General features: G+C 43.4%; 1 protein-coding gene across 2 annotated transcripts in view; it reads left to right on the top strand.

The window, feature by feature from the left end:
• Positions 1 to 4,451: 4,451 nt before the first annotated feature.
• The window catches only part of CYBRD1 (cytochrome b reductase 1), a 33,466-nt gene continuing 16,439 nt past the window's right edge, over positions 4,452 to 21,478 (top strand). Inside the window, exons 1-2 of one of the 2 annotated variants that reach the window (XM_008527384.2) lie at positions 4,452 to 5,553; positions 18,908 to 19,116. In XM_008527384.2, the coding sequence (XP_008525606.1) occupies positions 5,208 to 5,553; positions 18,908 to 19,116 (555 nt within the window). In that variant the 5' untranslated portion in view covers positions 4,452 to 5,207. The remainder of the gene's footprint in view (positions 5,554 to 18,907; positions 19,117 to 21,478) is intronic. The other variant, XM_070580134.1, reaches the window with a different exon arrangement.

Here is a 21,478-nt window from a genome sequence, read left to right on the forward strand (position 1 = left end):
ATTTGGGGCCTTGTGGACTGGGGAACCGCCCCTCCCAGGATAAACTAAGTCCCAGAGATAAGAGTTTGCCTGCCAGCACGCCTTTGATATGCAGACTATCCAATTCTGAGTCTATCCCTGACCCGTCTCCTTTATCAGACTTCTATAGTCTAGGACTCTATCCCTTGCCTCAGTCGCTATAGGGCCAGGAACCAGACAACGGGGGATCACCAGAGCCCGCCAAAATTATTCAAGCTAGCCAATCGTTAAGTCTTTTCTGCTTGCTTACTTTGCTTTGCCCATTCCTTCCCTCAAAAACCACAATAAAGGCTCATGCTGGCAGTTTCCCCTCTCTGCCTGCTTATCTTGCTTCAGTACTTGCCTGTGTGGCCCTGTGTGGCATGCCATGCCCCTTGTGTCTAGGGCACTGAGAATATAAAAAAATTACTTCTTCCTTCATGGCAATCATTTTCGTGTCTGTGTGTCATACTATACATGCTCAGAACAAGTCCCGGGCACATTTTCAGAGCATAGGCTCTGGATGAACGAACAGCAGCAAATAAGACAAACCAAATCTTCACCTTGAAGGAGCTTCTATTTTAACCTGGGGTTATAAATTTGTGTGAGGAGGAGGGTTCTAAAAGAAATAGAACCTAGGTGTGACCAAGCCCCATTCTTTTCTTCCTCACCTGGTTATTTCTTGCTAACCTAAGGAATAAAGGGGGCAGATGAGAATTAGGGAATCAGGGAATTTAATCCTCTTTCTCTTCAGCCTGGATAAAGACTCTGCCTGGACTAGCCTCACCGACTAATGGCTGGGTTGGGGAGATAGGACCAGGACGGGGTCATTGCAATTTTATCTTGCCAGATGTTTAGGAAGAGCTACCAATTTCTTTCCTAACTGCCTCCCGCCTCACCAGTTTTCCCCAAACCAAACTCACCCAAGATGATAACGGAAGCAATTTTAAAAATTAAATGGCGGGTCAGGTAGATCTTACCAAGCAGTATCGTATGGAAGGAACAGAAGTAATGCCTTGGTCTAACCTACCCCTTCCCACCAATACAGCATGAGGCTCCACAGAGTTGGGCCTTTTGCTTGGGCTCCTTTTAAGGTCCTCCCCCTCAGACATCTTCCTCTACTCCTTGTGTCTGCTTCCCAGTCTGCTGTACTATTCTGCTCCCTCAGGAAGAGAGTTTCTTCCCACCTCTTCCCAAACTGGGGTCCCTCGGGCCATGGCCAGATACAAGTGAAGTCATTTCTCACTCCAGCTGCCTTCTTGGGGCAGGCGGACTCTGAGGGCCTCCTGAGTTAGGGAGGTGGTAGAGGCTGCTTCCATAGCCACTCTCCCCACAGCAAGAGCTGGAGCTGATCTCTTCACCACTTCCCTCAGAGGAGAAACACCTCAGCAAAGAAGACATGGAGTTTTTTACCCTGAAGACAACACAGTCTAGCCTCAGATGAGGAAATTATATTCCTCCCATTAACATGAGTTTGACTGTGATCTTTTCAAAACTGCAACCCTCGCTTTATTTCACTAAGGAGCCTTTGATCACCGCCTGAGCTTGGCTTACATCGTGAATCATGGTGTCAGCTCTGAGTCCATCTATCTTAGTCATCTGAGACAGCTTTGTGATCCCCAAATCTCTTGTCTAGTAGAAGGGAGGACAGGAAGATGTATGAGCTCATTCCTCCTGCTTGTGATTTTTTTCTTGCTTCATGTATTCCTCCTTTCATAACATGTCCTAAGAAGGCATAGACAATTAGGAGGGGCTAGGGAAACAGTAGTGTTATGTGAGAGTATTTTCCCACTTGTCCCTGTCAGGGTCCTGCAGGAAGCAGCTGGTTTGCACAAAGGATTTAATTGAAGAGAGTTTAATAAAAGGACTATTTACAGAGGTGCAAACAGACTTAAGAGAACCCAACAAAGAATGGTGAAGACCCAGGACAAGCAAAAGCAGGCAGCCAGTACTACACCTGGGCCTGTAGAAGCAAGGGGGCGTGGTCTAACTGGACCCTGGGAGAGATGTAGCTGTGGGAGAGGGGCCACCCAAAAGTTGAAAGTCATAGTGGCAAAGAGGAACTCAACCACTGCAAAAAACATGGCCTGGCAAGGGGGCCTAGAGGGATAAATAGGTCGACCTCTCTTCCTTCCCTCTGATCTCTCTTTCTTCCTGCCCTCTGATCTCCTTCCAGCACTGCCATTGGCCAAAGCCAATTCGAAGCCAGCAGGCAAGGAGCCTGCCAGGACACAAGGGAAGGCAAAGAAGGGTGGAGAATGGAGGGGCAAACAGAGTAAGCAACACACAGTCAACATTTGAAAGTTTAAAACATGATCCACTAATCCCACCAAGCAAACCACTATGTACAACTTATCATACTTTACAGTAGAATACTGGACCTCTGCACACACCAAAAGAAATGCACCGTTACCTCATGGAAGTTCAATGGATGGGTGGGTTTGGGTTTTCTTGCCCTACCACTTCACCCCCTTTCTTCTTACTCTGTATTTTATGCCTATGTCAGCGACAATAAAAATCTATGTCATTATGTACATGTTTCTAGAATCACAGGTTTTTTAGAAGGTTATGTTGTTGAATGTCCCACCCCCATGCTCCCCCCACTCACATCAGGAACCCCTCAGATCGAGTTGCTGACAGGTTATCTAGTCTGAGTAAGTACTTTGGTGACAAATTGTCTACCATCTCCTATCATTGGACAAATCTATTAAGAAAATGTTGTTAACACTAAGCCACAACAATATTTAGTGAAAATTTTCCTCTTCCAGGTGACAAATTTTATCCACGTTAGGTCCTTAAAGGACAACTTAAAAGTTGAGATTTTCTCAGTTTAGCTTGTAACTTCGAGATGATTCCACACCATCCATACCATTTGGCCATGTTTTCTTTCTCTGGAGATATTTTGTTAAACAGGGTCTGGAATCAGAGATTCTTATTTTCTGCTGCTGTGGAGCAAAATCAACTCAAGAGTGGAGTGAAGGTACTGAGTTAAGGGGATGAAGAAGTTAACTGGGGACAAAGACTAGATACTTTTAAGGAGAAGGACAGGCACACGATGACGTTGTTAAAGAATTACCAGCTAAAGTTCACAGAGGAAGAAAAACAGCACATAATTAAACAGGGAATATATGCAGCACTCAGGAACCAAAAAGTTCTGAAAAAATAGAACTAGAAGATTCAGTGCTAGTTTCTATTTATTCCTATGGATCTACTGTGTGTCCTGGGAGGCTGACCCATATGGACTGACTTCTGGCTTCTGATTAGGTGCAGCCACTGTGTCCCTGGGCAGGAAATTGGAGGGGAAGAGAGTAAGGCTGGAATATTCATCCCACCTCCCATTCTTCCTCCCTGTGGGGTCCCTGCAGGCTGGCTGCTTCCTTCAACTCCAGACTATAGCGTAGCCCCAGTCAAACTGCCTTCTCTACACAGTTCTCTCCCTCTCTTTCTCTCCCTATCTCTAGATCCCAGCAACCATGTCCCCTTCAGGCATGGGCACTGTAAACCCTTGTGGTTTCACACACCCTGCCCACACTTTTGTAAATAGTTCTGCTCATTATTAAATTGCCCAATTGGAATGTGCCATCTGTTTCCTGCCAAGCCCTGACTGACACACTCCATCCCATTCTTCTCCCAACAAACATTTACTGAGTAACTACTATATGCCAAGGAAAAAATAAAATGATAAATTAAACAGTTAATACCCTCAAAGGGGCAGTTGGGGGAGTGGAGACAGCCACAGAAACAGATTATTACATTACATTTTGATAAGTGATGCAGAGAGGCACTGGATGGGGAGGTGGGTGGAGGTGTAAGATAGGGCCATAGGCAGACTCAGAGGAGGTTTCTTGGTGGAGATGGGGTCAGGAAAATTTAGAGGCACGGACATGGGTAGGGAGTGGTCTAGAGCTGGGAGAGAAGTTCACAGCCATGGACATCAGGGCCAGTCAGGTTGTGGTAAAGGGTTAGAGTGGAGGACTAGTCTGGGCTAGACCACAGAAAGCCTTATACTGCCAGAAGGGGTCATTCTTTCCCATTTGCTTACTCTCCCTCTTTTTCTCTGTCCACCAAGGGAAAAATAATGACACTGGTGAAGTCTAGAGCCTCTTACTCTTAACTCTTAATCCTGCCACTAATTCCTTGGCCTAAAACCTTGTCTTTTCCATTGAAAATCACTCCTGTACACTTCCTGAGTATTCTAAGGTCTTTCAAAATGGCAAGACAATATGGTAAACTAGTCCCTGGAGATGAGCTACAGGAGACAGAAGAGAATGTTCCCAATGCATTCTAGAAGTCCTAATAGCCTAATAGCAATAGATAACACTGACACTTTTCTTGTCCAATGGAGAAAGAAAGGTGATGATAATGTTGGAAAGAGGGCAGGGTGTCAGCTTCACTTCATCAAGGTGGGGTTTTGGTCCAAATAGGTTTGGGCAGGTGGACACTTTTAAGATCGATTTTTTATTACACTACATAGGCAAGTCCAGGGTCCTCGAGGTGTCTGTCTTCCCTCTCCAAAGCGCAAACTGCAAGTAGTTTCCTTGCAAGGTATGTCCAAGCCCATGCCGCCCCGTAGGTTCCTTCCTGGGCATCAAAGACAGCCAATCTCGGGGCGCCTGGTGGGCAGTGCTTAAGTTTCTGCCCCCCGCTTTGGGGCTGGGGGTTTGCAGGTTCAGATCCCAGGCTAAGACATATACCCCACTCATCAATCCATGCTGTGGCAGCCACCCACGTAGAAAATAGAGGAAGACTGGCACAAATGTTGGCTCAGGGACAATCTTCCTCAAGCAAAAAGAGGGAGATTGGCAACAGATTTTAGCTCAGGCCAATCTTCCTCACCAAAAAACAAACAAACAAAAAGAAGACAGCCAATTCTTCTAGGACCGGGGCTCAGGGGGCTTAGTTAATCAAAATCACACACGACTCCACCCAGCGGACTCCTGTCTTCTGTTAACCGAGAGTGCACACCACTGCCTTACTCAGCCTCCCCACAATGAAGGAAGAGACATCGGAAGAGTTAAAAGAAAGTGGTAGGTTTGGAATCCTCGGAGCTCTCGCTCTGAACTAACTGGACAGTTACTGGAACCCCCGGCAAGCTCAGATGCCGGGACAGGGGGCGGCTACTGCGCAGAGAGCGCTGGGCGGCCGCAAGATCCCAGGGGTGGGGCTGGTTTCTGAGCGAGGGCCAGCTGCCCACCCACCGAAGGCCCTACATGTCTGGCAGGCCGGCGAGAAAGCCCCTCCTCCCGGGCGGAGACTGCTTCAAGAAGTCGACGCCCGCGTCCGGCCGCGGGGCTGGTACCCAGAGGCCGCCGCCGCCTCCCTCTGTTCCTGTGGCTTGCCCAGGCGCGGAGTATGGGACTCTGATGGCCATGGACGGCTACAGGGGCTTCTTGGGGCTGCTGGTGTCGGCGCTGCTCGTCGGCTTCCTGTCCGTGATCTTCACCCTCGTCTGGGTCCTCCACTACCGGGAGGGGCTCGGCTGGGATGGGACCGCGCTGGAGTTTAACTGGCACCCGGTGCTTGTGGTCACTGGCTTCGTCTTCATCCAGGGCATAGGTACTGGGCGTCTCCTGGGAAGCGACGGGGAGGGAGGCGCGGGCCGGGGGTACTCGGCCGAGTCCCGACGGAGTGGGCCCGACGAGGGCGAGCGAGGGGGTGAGGGAGGAGCGCTGGGTGCGCGGGGGCCGGCGAGCCGGGTGCGGAGCGCGCCTGGGAGCCGAGTCGGCGGGGCGCGCGGCGGGAGGGAGGTGGGCGTACTCCGGCCGGGCCGCGGGGCCGGGCAGAGAGGGACTTGGGCGGCCGCGGGCGATCGCGGGCGTGGCGGCGCCGGGGCGGGGCGCGCCGGGCCCGGGGGTCGCTGTGAGACGCATCCCGGGGGCGCTGGGCACGGCGGCGGCGAGGCGGGCGCCGGCTGCACCGGGTTAACTCTGCTGCGAGCGGCTGGGGCTCGCTCGAGGCGCCCCAGCGGTACCGGGAACGGGAACGAAGGGGAGGTGCCGGAGCCCACGAGCGCCCCCAAATCGCCCCCTGTGGCCCGAGCGCGCGCAGTCAGGGGCGCGGAGCCGCTCTGGAGGCGAGGCCTTTCGCTGAACTTGCTTCAAGTTGGGAGAACTGCAGATCGGGAGAGCGAGGCAGCCGGGGACAGCGGAGGGGCGAGCATTTGCCTTTTCGTCGTCAGCCTGAGTGAAGGGGCCCGCCAGCCACTAGCCGGGGTGTCAGCATCTGGTTTCACTCCTCCCAGAGCGTTCGACTCAGCGAGCCCGAGAAGCTGCCAGGACTCAAAAGGGTGTTTCGCGGCCCTGCCTGGTCGTTGGTCCGTCTTGAGCCCAGCTTGTTTTTGCGGCTGTCGACCGGCGAAAGTTCCCTTTCGGGGCCTCCTGTGCGGCGCTGCCGGGAACTGGGGCCGGAAATGCCCGCAGGCGGCGCGCGGCGGGCCAGCTGCGGGCCTGCCTCCTCGGGGTGAGGCTGGCGCGCGGAGGGCTCAGGCCGTGGCGTTCTGTTTTGCTTTGAGCTATAATTGACATCTGACATTCTATTAGTTTCAGGTGTATAACGTGGTTCTATATATACAGCGAAATGATCACCACAGTAAGTCTAGTTAACGTTTATTGCCTGGCGTAGTTACAATTTTTTCTCGTGATGAGAACTTTTAAGAGCTACTCTCTTAGCAACTTTCAGATATATAACAATACAGTGTTATTAACTCTTGTCACCATGCTGTACATTACTTCTCAAGGACTCATTTGTTTTATAGCTGGAAGTTCGTACCTTTTGACCCCCTTCACCCATTTCACTTGCTCACCCGCCTCTGGCAACCCGCAATCCATGGCAGTTTCTATTGTCCTTGCATAATGCCGCTCACGATGTCCTGACAGTTTCCTTGGCTGCTGTTTGGCTGAAGAAACCTCTAGCTCGTGGTGAAAGCGCCATTTATTTGTAAGCACTTTCCAAAAAGTGAAGTCAAGGCCTTGGCAGAGAAAGTCTTTAGAAAAAGAAAGTAGTGGACTGGGGTCATGTCGCAGAAAATAATCGAGAGGAGAGGAAAGGGTTCAGAAGGAGGTGCCCACCGGCTGAAACGTCTAGCCTTGCCTCTGAACAGGCTGCCTTGTCTCCATCAATAGTTAACTCTCCACAAGCAAGCGAACAAAAAAGCGCCGACCTCATTCCTAAAGAAAAGATTTTTGTTTCCACTTAAAACTTGTGCTGCAGCCTTCGGCAGGTGTAGCCGGCTTTCTCCCACTCCGGGATGTAGTGGGAGATATTGGTAAAGCCCAGCCCCGGTTCCGAGGCGTCCTAGTATGAGAATTGGCACCGGCATGTGAGTACCGCTGGCCAGCTAAGTTATTTCGTTGCATAAGTCCCAGTTATTTCGCCACTACACTAAAATGAGAAAAACATAGTCAAGTTCCAAAGTCGCTGACATCAGAAGCACTCTTTCCTTCCTGGTGGAGCCCTGATGTTTGGCCCCAGCTGTCAACACCTTCTGTTTGCTCAAAGTAGTAGGAACAGTCTCTTCATCTCTTCCAACCAATTCTTCAGAGCAGCTCCTAATACCAAGAAACTTTCCGGAGGTTCTGGAATATCTTCTCCTCATATTTGAGGGTAAGAGAAACTTCCTGACTTACCAAGAAGGAGACAAAGTCAAAAAACAATAGCTAACATTTGTTGAGTGCTTTCTGTGTGCCCACTAAGGGCATTATTTCACAGGTTTATAAGAGTAAACAGAGGCACTGAGCAGTTAAGTAACTTACCCATGGGAGTAGTATAAGTGTTTTCAGTGGCCTTATTTTCAGGGTTTATTTCTCTGCTTTTATGGCCATATGCTTATTTTCTGCAAAGCATTCTTTTAAGGGGAGCAAAAAGCTTCATCTAAAATACACTTTGAAGCTCTTCATTCATGTCGATTACAGTTTTCCTAAAAGAATTTCTAATTTTTATAAACTTTGGAATTTTCTTAATCTGTTTATACTCACTTTTGGGCAAAAATGTGTAAATGGATATTTTGACAATTTTCGTGTGCTGCTTTTATGCAAACCTTGTTTTCTTTAAGCTTAGTTACTGTATTTGTATTAGTTTTGGAATGTTTGTCCTGTCAACGTTACCTATCCTGTTTACTATTTGGATTCCAGATTTGCAAAGCGCTTTAATCACATAATACATTTAACTGACGTGAACATAAACTTTTGCATACATATAGGCACATGCATAGTACTCCTGAGTTCTTAGAAATCTTGGCCCACCTGCACCCCCTCACATCCAGCAGTAGGAGGGCTCCAGTAGAAGCACTAGGAGTAGATGGCTGACTTTATAGGGCAGGAGGGAAATGCATGTGTTACAGACCAGCCATGTTATAACAGGCTTTTTTACTGTGTGTAATTGCTTCAGGTAGGAAATTTTTAGGCCATGCTATTTCAGATCTCTAATAATGAATATGATATGATTGAGTTCTGTGATACACAAATATTTAGAGATGAGGAAGGGAAGGCTGAAGTACAGTTATTACTCTAAGCATAAAATGCTTTACAAATGCAATATACAAACAGTAAACAATATTTGAAACTGTGTGAGGACAAGTATGAGTTCTTTGAAACACCTTTAAGAAATAAGCTCTGAAGAAAGCAAGGCTAACGTAGAAGTTACAAAATAAATCTGTGTCTGAGTGTGTACACGCACATACACCCACTCAAGTATATTTTGGAAAATACATGTATTCTCAAATAAAGTGTAACAGACTATAGGATATCTGAAAATAAAATAATGTTTTAAACTAGTAGGAAATCTAGAGAACATGAATGAGGAAAAGTTTCAAAGAGAACTTTAGAAAAGGCTTTGCGCTTCTCTAAAAGGAATGTTTCCCATGAAATAAGTATACTACCAGGAAATCAGAGAAACGAGCCTTGAAAAGAAGGCCGCAGAAAAGACTGAATCAAATAAATGCTCTCAAAGTGGCAGCTGACCTTTTAAAAGGTTCAGTAAGGTGGAATGTGTTCTTTAGTAAAAGGTAAAAGGTAGAAAATTCAAGTGTATAAATTTAGCAAAAAGAAGTCTCAGCAATTCTATACTCCTTACTTTTCCACAGGTAAGACTCTTTTTACTCGATAAACTGAAGGATGAGAAATCGAATAGTCTAATGATCTCCAGTTGGTTTTGTGAGAGACTATAACTACATTTAAGTAACATTTAAGAGACTAACAAAAAGAAATTCAGTAGTTCTTAAAAGGAAGTTGGAATATCCCGTTAATGTATCTAACAGTGACCAAATTCTGAGACCACTTAAATGTCTTTGAAAGGGCTCCCAGGTAAAACCTGGCAAAGAAGAGCCCAAAATACCTGCTCCAGAACCAGTCTTAGGGACACCATTGATAATAAAACCTATTCGTCTTAGGGAAATGAGGGTTTTTACGTAGCATAAAGAGAGGATTTAAGACAACCCCAAACACATTTTTTGTTGCAAATAAATGCGTGCAGGTCTCTTTATAACGTAACTAGTAAAAATGTTTTAAACGTGATTATTTTCCTCACTGTTGTGTCCCCAGCAAGTAGAGTAACACCTAGAACTGGCACATGGTAGGCCAATAAATAGTTGTTGAATAAATGAATGGTTATTTCTGTACTACCATTTAATTGTTAGTAACAAAATGCAATTTTACAGCCACTCATTTGAGTTGATCATAGTAACATCTAAAGTAAAAGTGCCGTCCCTTCCCCTAGGTGATTATCCTGTTTAGCCAGTTGGGAAGCACTGGTTTAGTAAACCTCAGGGGAGAATGGGCATCATATTACATTGGAAATGTGTCTTTATTCTAAGGCCTCAAACTCATTACAGTGTTCTGCCTAAATACTATCTGTGCCTCCTCTTGCCTACCTATGGACATCCCTTCATCAATTCTCCCTTTTTCCTTTCTCATCATTAAGTTTCTCCCCCATTGGATTATTTCCAACATGTTATAATTTCTATCATGTCAACAATAACCAAACTCTTGACCTCATATTCCCCTTAAGCTACTGCCTCAATTCTCTGCTTGCTTTGCCACAGAACTTTTCAAAATTTTTGCCAATACCTGCAGTCTCCAATTCCTCTCCTGTTCTCTCTTGAACCCACTCTAATCAGGTTTTCTCTCACTGCTCCACCAAAATTGTTCTTAACATAGTAGCCAATGGCCTCCGCATTGCTAATTCCGGTGGTTAGTTCTCAGTCCTCATCTAGCTTGACCAGGAGGCAGCATTTGGCATAACTGACCCCTTACTCATCCTTGAGACACTTTCTTCACTTGGCTTCCAAGACACCCAACGCTCTTGGCTCTTTTCTCACTGGCTATTCCTTTCAATGCCCTTTGCTGGTTCCTCCTCATTTCCCTGGTCACTTAAGATTAGAGTGCCCGAGGCTTAGTTTTCTGACCACTTCTCCTTTCTTGATACACTCATTCCCTTGGTGACCTCATCCAGTCTCATGGCTTTAAACACCGTCAATTCACGGAACCCCCTTGTATTTATATCTTCAGCCCGGACCTTCCCCGAACTCCGGACCCCAATATCCATCGATCTACTCAAATTCTTACTTAGATGTTAAATAGACCTGTCCGGATCTCAACTCTTGATCTTCCTCATATCCCTAAAACCACCTCTCCCATAGGCTTCCCCATCTTAGTAAATGGCAACTTCATCCTTCTATGTGTTCTTGACAAAACTATATAGCCATCCTGATTCCTCTTTTTCTTCCATACTTCTCATTCTGTTCATCAGAAAATTGTGTAGACTCCAAATTTAAAATACAGTATTATCCAAATTCTGACCACTATTTTAATTATTTATTTGTTTGCTGTCTGTGTTCTCCTACTAAAATGTAAGCTCCCCAAAGGGAGAGACTTTTTCTTTTTCTTCACTGCTTCATCCATGATGTGTAAAACGTCACCTAACATGTAATAGACATTCAATAAATATTTACTAAATTCATGAAAGCTCGGCCAAGCCTTTAAACCAGGAGTCATACCTACAAGGACAGGATATAAAGTAAATAGGTGAAGTGGATTGGGTGTATAGCACAAACCAGGGTGTCATCCTAGGTTCAACTAACCATTCAGACACACAAGACTACCAAGACCACAGTGGGCACCAGTCTACTCAGAAGGATGGAGGATGGGAACTAGCACGTGCTGACAGCGCAGCATTAGGTACTTCTCAGCAGGCGTCCTTGTAGCAACAGTACATGTAGCTGTCCACATAGTCCTCCATAAACTATCCTCGCCCAGGGGACAGCTCAGGCACTGGGAGACGAGATCTACATTGGAGGGATCAGGGCTTAAGGTCCTCATGCCCCACAGGAACCAACATCTCTTTTTTTTTTTTTTTTTTAAGGATTGGCACCTGGGCTAACAACTGTTGCCAATCTTTTTTTTTTTTTTCCTGCTTTATCTCCCCAAACTCCCCCTGTACACAGTTGTATATCTTAGTTGCACGTCCTTCTAGCTGTGGGATGTGGGACGGCGCCTCAATGTGGCCTGACGAGCGGTGCCATGTCCGCGCCCAGGATCAGAACCCTGGGCCACTGCAGCGGAGCGTGCGAACTTAACCACTCGGCCACGGAGCAGGCCCCCCAACATCTCTTGTAATACTCTATAGGCCTGGTTTCCAGTGCCTCTGCAAGGGATACATAGTGGCTGAATAGTGGCCCCCCAAAAGATATGTCCAAATCTTGTTTCATGGACCTGTGAGTGTGACCTGAGCATCTTTGCAGATGTAGTTAGGTAATGGATTTCAAGATGAGATCATCCTGGATTTAGGGTTGGCCCTAAATCCAATGACTGTTGTTCTTATAAGAGAAAAGAGAAGGAGCTTTGAGACACAGATGCACAGAAGGGAAGGCCGTGTGAAGATGGAGGCCGAGACTGGAGTGATGTGTCTACAAGCCAAGGAACACCAAGAATTGCTGGCAGCCACCAGAAGCTAGGAGACAGGTGTGGAATGGATTCTCCCTCAGGGCCTCCGGAAGGAGGCAACCCCACCAACACTGTGATTTTGGACTTCTGGCCCCCAGAACTGTGAGAGAATACCTTTCTGTTGTTTTAAGCTACTCAGTTTTTGGTAATTTGTTATGGTAGTCCTAAGAAACTAATACAGGATATAGCAGTTACCATTGCACTATGGGAAGCCCAAAGTATGGCATTCTTATCAAGTATTTATAGATTTTTCATTGTTCCTCCCAGTCTAGACACAGTTTGCCAATCAGGGGTTGTTTTTATTATAAGCAATGTCACCTAATAACATTGATGACAAACCACTTTATCTGTTTAGTAGTACAGTTAACCGAAGGTCGGATCCTCGGGCAGCGGGATGTAGGTACATGCCGCGTTTGAGGGGTGGGAACTGTAGGGAACTGGGCAGTGCCTACTCCTGGCAAAATAGGAAACCTCTACTTAGCTCCAGCGGGTTGTGGCTGTATGGGGATGCCAGCCCATGGTGGCCAGAGCTTCCCATTTTCCAGGAGAGTCCAAGATTTTTAGAAACTGGTTCGAGCTAAAGTAAATAAGCCACAAAACCAAAACAAAACCCCCAAATCATTGTGCTGATTAAATAAAACACATCTGTGGACCAAATCCAGTCCATACCTGCCAGTTTACAAGTGACTTCTGCTAGGGTTTTCTGTCTTGACTTTGTGTGATTTTAAAGTTTTCCGTTAAAAAATTGAACAATCTTCCCTTTTCAGAAAGAGAGACCAGAAATCTTTGTTATAACTTTTTTTCTTCCTACAGAAACTTTCTTAAAAGATCAAGACAGGCTTTGAAATGACTTGTACAGACTTCGGCTGTACATTTCTTAGTTCATTCATTTAGTCATTCATTCATTCATTCTATTCCTTCATATATTATCCTATTTATTTAATTAGCATGCGTTTATTAAGCACTTAACTGTGTTCCAGACACTGTGTAAAACAAATGAGTAAGATGTAGCCTCATCTACAAGCTGTTCAGATTTGAGTTCGTTAGAGCTGAGTTATGGTTTTCTTTTAGGAAACCTGTGCCTTAAATGTTTCCAGCTGGCTGGGATGTGAAGTTCAGCTCCTTATTTTAGAGATCAAATGTCTGACCAGGGTGAGACAACCAGGTGATATCAGAACCAGTACTATTTCTAAGCTGTCATACACTGATACGCAGCACAAAAAAATATAGCTGATGTTTCCAACAACTCACAATTTCTGGGGGCCGGCCCGGTGGCGCAGCGGTAAAGTGCACAAGTTCCACTTCTCAGCGGCCCGGGGTTCACCAGTTCGGATCCCGGGTGTGGACATGGCACTGCTTGGCAAGCCATTCTGTGATAGGCATCCCACGTATAAAGTAGAGGAAGATGGGCACGGATGTTAGCTCAGGGCCAGTCTTCCTCAGCAAAAAGAGGAGGATTGGCAGTAGTTAGCTCAGGGCTAATCTTCCTCAAAAAAAAAATGCTGGATGTTTGTAAATGTTTAGTCAGTTAATTGAATTTTTCTCTTTTCATATACTATTTGGTACCAAATCTGCCTTTGTGAGGATTTCAGTCACTTCAAAGAGATGCTTCTAGTGCCAAGATGCTAAAACAAATCTTCCAAATCATCTGAATCACTTCCTTCATTTTGATTCTCCAAAGGTTTTCATTGTCCTTGTGTTCATGCTATGAAACAGTGTGAATGCACAGGCATGTTTCAAAGCTCAGATGCTCTGTGATAGGCACTGCAGGGATCTTTTCAAGAAGTTTATTTAAAGAGACTTCTCTGCTTTCACATTTAAACTTCAAGTCCTTTGGATAGAGGCTGGTAAACTCTTGTGTGCACAGGGAAATGAGTTGTTAAAGCTTGATAATCCTTCTCTGAACATTCAACCAAGGAAGGCAAAATAATACTTTATTCAAAGAGTTAAGAAAAGTGTAATGGGCACACCATATTTAAGTAAAATTTATAAGTGTTTTAAAGTTCCAGTGTACTTCAAACTCAATAACTTACTCTTATTTTATTTTGGGGTTCACTTAAAGCTTACCTAAAGCTGTTGAGTGGGTCCAAGTGCAGAATGCTTTTTACGTATTTGAAAGGACTGTTTGGTCTTATATGAAGTAACACTTGGGTCAGCAGTACAAATTGTCTTGAGTTTTTGATTTGTACATTTTAAAAGAGGATCGCTCATTTGCTAGGGAACACTGAATGAATTACTGGGCTGTATTAAGATTTATTTATTCAACACATACTGAATTCCTACTATGTGCCAGGCTCTGTGCTAAATGTGGATGTTAGGGTAAACAAGATAAACGTGCTCCTACCCTCATGAATCACAAGATGCTAACATAGAAAAACATAGAGTCAAGTTGTTTTCTATGCTTGGGGGCATTTCTTTCCCGCCAACTGCCCCTCTCCCCGGTAGAATTTGACACATTCTAAATTTGCACTGCTTGCTGTAAGACAAATTTGTGTACATGGTTTGTAGTGGTATATGGATGGAAAGCTGATGTCAAACCAGAGATTACATTTTAGAGAATATATATTTTCATTGATTGCTTATTTAAATATGTGGTTAGGAGCTGAGAAATTTTCTAATTATTAAATTCAAATTCAAGTTACTGTACTTTCCTCTTCATTGTCCAAGCAATAATTATACGCAGGTCTTCCTTCCTTCCTTCCTCCCTCCTTTCCTTCTTTTTTAAGTTTATCACAATAACATGTTCCACTACCACTAATTTTTCTTTTAAAAAGGTTTAAAGTGTATGTCTCACGTATACGTGTTCATGTTTCCCTTCATTTTCTAGGGGAAAATGGTCTTGCCAACTAGGGCCTCTTAACAGAAAACCCTTGTTTCAGTCACAAGTAGCTGTTTGATACCATTTCCCCTCCTCTTGGGCTTATGAAACCTTTTTATTCCTTCCCACTGAACCTCAGGAATGGTGTCTAGGTAAGTGCCAAGCCAAAGAAGCAAGAAATATTTAAATTCCACTCTCCAGGCAGTTTTTATAACTGTTGAGAATAGCTTCTTGTTTAAGAAATGTGGTTTGATTTGTTAAGGTTGCCCTTTTCTCCTGAAGTCTACCGTATTTTGGTTATTTATACATTTTTAAAAGTATGTAAACACCTTATGCAAATACAACATTTTACGGTTAGCCTTCCTTTATTCTGAGAGCATTTTGAAGTATTTTCTGCCATCCAGCAGAGTTTCTATATAGGTAGGAGAGATGCTGAAGACTCCATGCCTCACTCATAGGAGAGCCCCTCGGATTTCCACATCTACCTATTTAGTAGTTGACGCTAATTGGCAGTTGGGCTTGCAAGCTTACGAAAATATTGTTTTAATTTTAAAACTATTATGTACTCTTTCAACCATACAGAAAATAATATAACAGATCCCCGTGTACTCACCATCCAGACATAACAGATATTAAGATTTTTGCCAACATAAAAATTTATAAGCTAGAACTTAGAGCTGGTAGGAATAAAAGATAAGGTAGGATGATGGAGGGGAGAGGTTGGAGTTAGGCACCCTAACCTGAGCAAGAAACTAAAAAAAGAAATAGAAAAACTCTAAACTAGACCCAGGACTAAAAAACCATAATTGTCTGGGCCCATTTTGATCAGAGGCAAGGACTTCCTCCTTCCAAAGCCCCTAAGGGCTTACTCTTATAGTAATGTGACAGTGTTTTATTGATAATCCCAAATCATCAATGAAAGATTAAATTGTGTTCCATTTGTGCTACTGCTAGAGAAGGAAAGCTAGTATGCAATTGATTTGAAAAACGAACACATCCTGAGTATTTCCTTTTCGTATGTAGATGTTCAAATTCATTCATCTAATATTCCTTCCCTCTGGGTTGTGCTTGGATGATACGATGATGATGATGATGATGATGATAACAATAATAGTGTTAATTTTAACATACTAACTGAAATTGAGCCGGCTACTTAACCTATCTCTACCTCAGTTTCCTCCTCTGTACAACAGCAATAATAATTGTACCTTCCTCAAAGAGTCAAAGTAAAATTAAAGTGTAAACATGTAAAGCGCTTATCAGTGTGCCCGCTGCTGAGCAAGGGCTCAATTGCGTGTGTGTGTGTAATAAATGACGCTACACCAGGAGGGGGGAGATGTGTTATTAGGTCTTCACATATTACACATTTTAATTTTAATACTACCTGATCTCAGATTGCAGAAGGCTCCACTGAGTGCATAAAAGGTCACAAGTCATTGAGTAAAGAGGCCTTTGGTTTCTTTGAAAACCAGAGAATCATATAGGGTGTGCTGCTGAATCATCAGAGGAGAAAAGCATGAGAAGGGAAAACCACAGTGTTTGAGTTGACATCAATTGATTTCTAGCTTTGATCAGTCTGCAGAAAGTGCTTTACATTTATTTGTTTTGAAAATATTAAGGGTCACATGCACAAATAAATAAAACCGGTGAAATCTGAGTAAGGTCAGTGCATTATATTGACATGAGTTTCCTGGTTGTGATATTGTACTATAGTTATGTAAGATGTTACCATCAGGGGAAACTGTGTGAAGAGTACGTGGGATCTCTGTGTATTATTTCTTAACACTGCATGTGAATCTACAATTATCTCAAAATAAGAGTTAAAAAAAATACTTATGCAGCTGCATACTTTGAGCCCAGGGCTCCTTTTGGCTCAGGGGATACAAGTAGAAACAGCAAGTTGTGTTCCTGCCCCCAGAGAGGATGAGAAGGGCCCTTGAAGTAGCTTTTAAAAGTATACCCTTTAAGGTGTTGCATTAAATGGTTCGAAAGATTCATTGAATATAGAAATGATTATCCGAAAAGTCTCCATGTTCTCAAGGAAATATAATCAATCAGCATTTATAAGATACCCATATAAGCAGTAAACTTAGTAGGTAGTAAGTAGACTTTGGACTAGATAAAAGGAATACTGTCCTAATGGTGAGGGCTGTCAAGGAGTTGCAGTGGAACCAAAAAGTAGGAAGATTGACATCTTGTTCTGAAAGCTTTAAAGAGGCTGAATTCACATCTGTCTTTGTAGGTTTAGATGTGTTTCTGCCGGAAAACAGACTAGATAATCCCTTACATTCTGATGATCCTATGAAGTTTTATATATTTAAATTATAAGTGTCTTTAGTAGGAAGAGGCACTTTTTTTGGCTGGAATTAAGAAGTGTACAGGATACTGAGTATAGTGGAATGCATCTTCCAAAGAAGTATTCTTTAAACTTTTCAATCTGCCATACATTTTCAGAAACCTAAATTTTCCCTGACGTGGGGTAGGGGTAGGATATCGTCTTCAGGACAAAAATTAATTGGATGCTGGTTAAGGTGGGCATATAATCTACTGCTTTAACAGAACACTTAAGAAAACCCTCTTTTTAAAAATCTTTTTGTTGAAGTTTAATCTACATGTAGAAAAGTGCACATATAAATGTATAGCTTGATGAATCTTCCCTCAGTGAACACCTATGTAACCAACACCCGGATTGAAAGACAGAATATTAGCAAGAGCCTAGAAATTCTTTGTGTGCGTCCCTTCTAAGTAGCTATACCCCTTCATCACAAGGGCAACCACCATCCTCACTTTTCTTATTGCAGAGATGAGTTTTGCATGTTTTCATACTTCCTATAAATTGCATCATACCGTATATACTGGTTTATGTCGGGTTTCTTGGGATTGACGTTATAGGTTGATGCATAACGTTGGGTGAAGTTCTAGTTATAGATCATCCATTCTCTTTGCTGTATGTTAGTCCATGTTATGAATATATCACAATTTATTTATTCACTCTATTGATGATAGGCATTTGGGGAGTTTCCAGGTTTTGGCCACTACAAATAGTGCTGCTAATAATATTCTAGTACATGTCTTTTGGTGAACACACGCCCATGTTTCTTTTGGGCATATACACAGGAGTAGAATTGCTGGGTTATAAAGTATGCATAAGGTTAGCTTAAGTAGATACTGCTAATTTTCCAAATTGTTCTCATTTAAACTCCCATCAGCAGAACATGAGAGTTCTAATTGTTCACATCCTCTGCAATATTGGTATTTTTCAAATTGAGCCATTTAGATATGTGGTAGAGATATTCTCATGTAGTTTTAATTTGCATTGCTCTGTTGACTAATGAGGTTGATATCTTTCTTATGTTTATAAGCCACTTGGATGTACTATTTGTCTATTTAAATCTTGTTGCATATTTTTCTATTCCTTAGTCTGTCCTTTTTTAAAAAAATCAATCTAAGACAGTTATACAAAGAAACCAGATCATAAGATTAAGAATTTAATTTTGATGTGTTAAGTTTGAGATATCTTAGAGGCATCCATAGGAGATGTCAAGAAGCTGTTGGATTATGTGGGTCTGGAGTTCAGAAGAAAGTTCTGGGCTAGGGGCTGGCCCCGTGGCCGAGTGGTTAAGTACGCGCGCTCCGCTGCAGGCGGCCCGGTGTTTCGTTGGTTCGAATCCTGGGCGCGGACATGGCACTGCTCATCAAACCACGCTGAGGCAGCGTCCCACATGCCACAACTAGAAGGACCCACAACGAAGAATATACAACTGTGTACTGGGGGGCTTTGGGGAGAAAAAGAAAAAAATAAAATCTTTAAAAAAAAAAAAAAAGTTCTGGGCTGGAGACATAAGTTTTAGAGTCTCTGCCATGTAGGTAGCATTTCGGTGAAAGAGTGAATGAGATCACCCACAGAGAGTGCAGAGGGAGGAAAATGTCCTAGGACTGAGCCTGGGGGGCACCCAGGTTCAGTCACAAGTCGGGAGTAAAGAAGATGCCAGCAAAAGAGTCCAAGAAGGAACCACTGAGAGGCAGGCAAGAGAGGAGAAGCCAAAGCCAAGAGAAGAAGGTTTCATGGAAGGGAGTGTTCAGTGTGTCAAACTGTTCATCTTGTGTTGATTTGAAAACACACACACACATTCTGTCCCTTTTTGTCTCTTCCCAGCCATCATTGTATACAGACTGCCATGGACTTGGAAATGCAGCAAGTTCCTGATGAAATCCATCCATGCAGGATTAAACACTGTTGCTGCCGTTCTTGCAATAATTTCTCTGGTGGCCGTTTTTGATTTCCACAATGCCAGGAATATCCCCAATATGTACAGTCTGCACAGCTGGATTGGACTGATAGCTGTCATACTCTACATGTTACAGGTCAGTGTCTCAGTATATTTATAAACAAGATATAAAAAGTAAGACAATGAAATACTGTAGATGTTTTCTATGCATTCATAGGTTCTTGGAACTTATCCTATTCCCACTAGTGCTTGTTATATTTGTTGCCATTATATTTTCCCCTGAGGGGGCACTGGAACTGCAGACCTGACAGTCTGTGAACTTGAATGTGAGATTTTAAATATGGACATATGTATGGAGGGAAATTGCCACCTCGTAACATCTAGACTCCCATTGTTCGGACTCTAAGTTCTGTGTGCAGAATAAACTAGCATAGGCAAGAGCTTTAGATTTCTTTCCCACATTCTCTGTCCCTTCTATTTTCTAGATTTAGCTTCATGAGTGAAGAGATGAATTTCTATCTCTTTGTTACTTTGTTAGATTTTGAAGCCTCAGTAGTTAGTTTATTTTTGCTCTGTCTTCTCTTCACTTACTAAAAACACACGCTCTTGAGAGCACTGTACTTAAACATTAAGTTAATAGAGTGTGATAGGGATTTGGCCGTTCTAGGTGGCTAGAGTAAAGGTTAGTTTTTAAAGTCTTTTTGGTGTTAACCACTTTGTTGACAAATCTTTGTCAACTATGTTGATTCACTTTCCTTCCTTGGTTAGTATAATATACATCCAGCTACCTGATTGGGACATGATGGTGAACTTTATTTTTCTGTGGGTATAGGAGAAGTAAGAAACCAGAGGAAACCCATAAAACACCAACGCGTATCTTAAAATATATGACTGTATGACCTCTTGAAAGTAGGACCTCTTATCAGACATTAATTTATTGTTTTTCTTCTTCTTAAAGAAAGGCGTTTGAAGTGATAAGTTTTTTGAATTTTAATTAAATAAAAGTTACTATCTGTATGGACATTATTAATTATTTGTTTGCCTTACTGTGCCTGGAGCAAAGGATTGGGGAAGGGAACCATGTCAGTCAGGAGGGAAACACAGAAAACCCTTCATCAAACATGATCTTCCTGATTAAGAGGGAAAAAGGAGAATATCTCAAACTGGATGGCTGAGCCAGCTCAGATCTCCTGTCCTCAAGGTGGATTTTCCCTCAGTGTTCTCAGCTACTGCCACAGATCTGGGAGCAGCTTCCTCTGCCACCACCAACTGGTGGACCCTTTCCCCTCAGAGAGTAGGATGGCAAGAACAGGGGCCGTTGAGATGCTGCCGGTTGCTTTGAGGACCTTTTTGGCTTACTGGCATCTCTCCAAGACTTTTCTCAGCTCTCTCTTCTGCTTCCAGCCGTCTGTTCCTCTTGCTTTGCCTCACTTCCTCTGCGCCGCGTGAGAATGCAGAATGCCAGAGCCTGAGCACAGTGTGAAGCATTCTACTTATCTCACATAGTCCTTTAAGTGAGATAGCCTTTACAGATGCTGAGGACACACAGGTTACACAGCTAATGGCAGAGCTGAAACTCAGGCCCAGGTCTGTCTAGGTCCTGGGCCCTCCCCACAAGCACTCGGTTCTGTTGTTTCCAGGATGTCCCCAGGATCACTCAGCCTGTGTTAGAGCATCCTTAGTAGAGGTCCGTATCTCTGAGGAACAGAACGGAAAGCACCCAAACTCTACGTAGCTTCCATGGGAGAAGGTTCTGTGGTTCTGAGTACAGTAGTTACGATGGACTGAATAAAATGCCTTTACTGAGTTAATTATATGCCAGGGTGTTCTCTGAACATCTGGAAAGATATACACCACCAGAACCTTAGCAGTAATGCTCTCTAGGTGGCTGGATTCTAGGTGATTATTTTTCTTTTCTCTTTCTATGTCTTCTAAACACACATTCATTTCTTGTATAATCATCATCATCATCATCATCAAAGCTTTTAAAGCTAAGAAAAAGCTTTCTATACCAAAAATGCCTTTTAATCTGGACTTTCTAAAAACCAACTTACACTCTGCTCTGTATCTTAACATGTAAAATTAAGAAATAGCTAGGAATTAGCAAAAAAAGAGAATATTCATTCTGAAATCTATGGGTCTTAGGTAAAATGGTTCTCAGAGGAATATAGGCTTAAATGCTTTTAATATTTTTTTTTGTGGGGGGTACTTAAAATACATAAACTAAGTATATGTTTAAGAAACTAAAGGAGAACAGCAAAATACACCAGGAAAATAAAGACAAAAAAAAATTCATGGACAGTTATGTTAGTTTTCTTTTGTTGCCATAACAAATTACCAGAAACTTAGTGGCTTAAAACAACACAAATTTATTACCTCACGGTTTCTGTACATCAGAAATCCAGGTTGGTTTGACTGGTTTCACTGCTCTAGGTCTCACAAGGCCAAAATCAAGGTGTTGGCCAGCCTGGGCTCTTATGGGGAGACTTTGGGGTAGA

The sequence above is a fragment of the Equus przewalskii genome, chromosome 17, assembly GCF_037783145.1.
Source record: "Equus przewalskii isolate Varuska chromosome 17, EquPr2, whole genome shotgun sequence".
Taxonomy (NCBI): domain Eukaryota; kingdom Metazoa; phylum Chordata; class Mammalia; order Perissodactyla; family Equidae; genus Equus; species Equus przewalskii.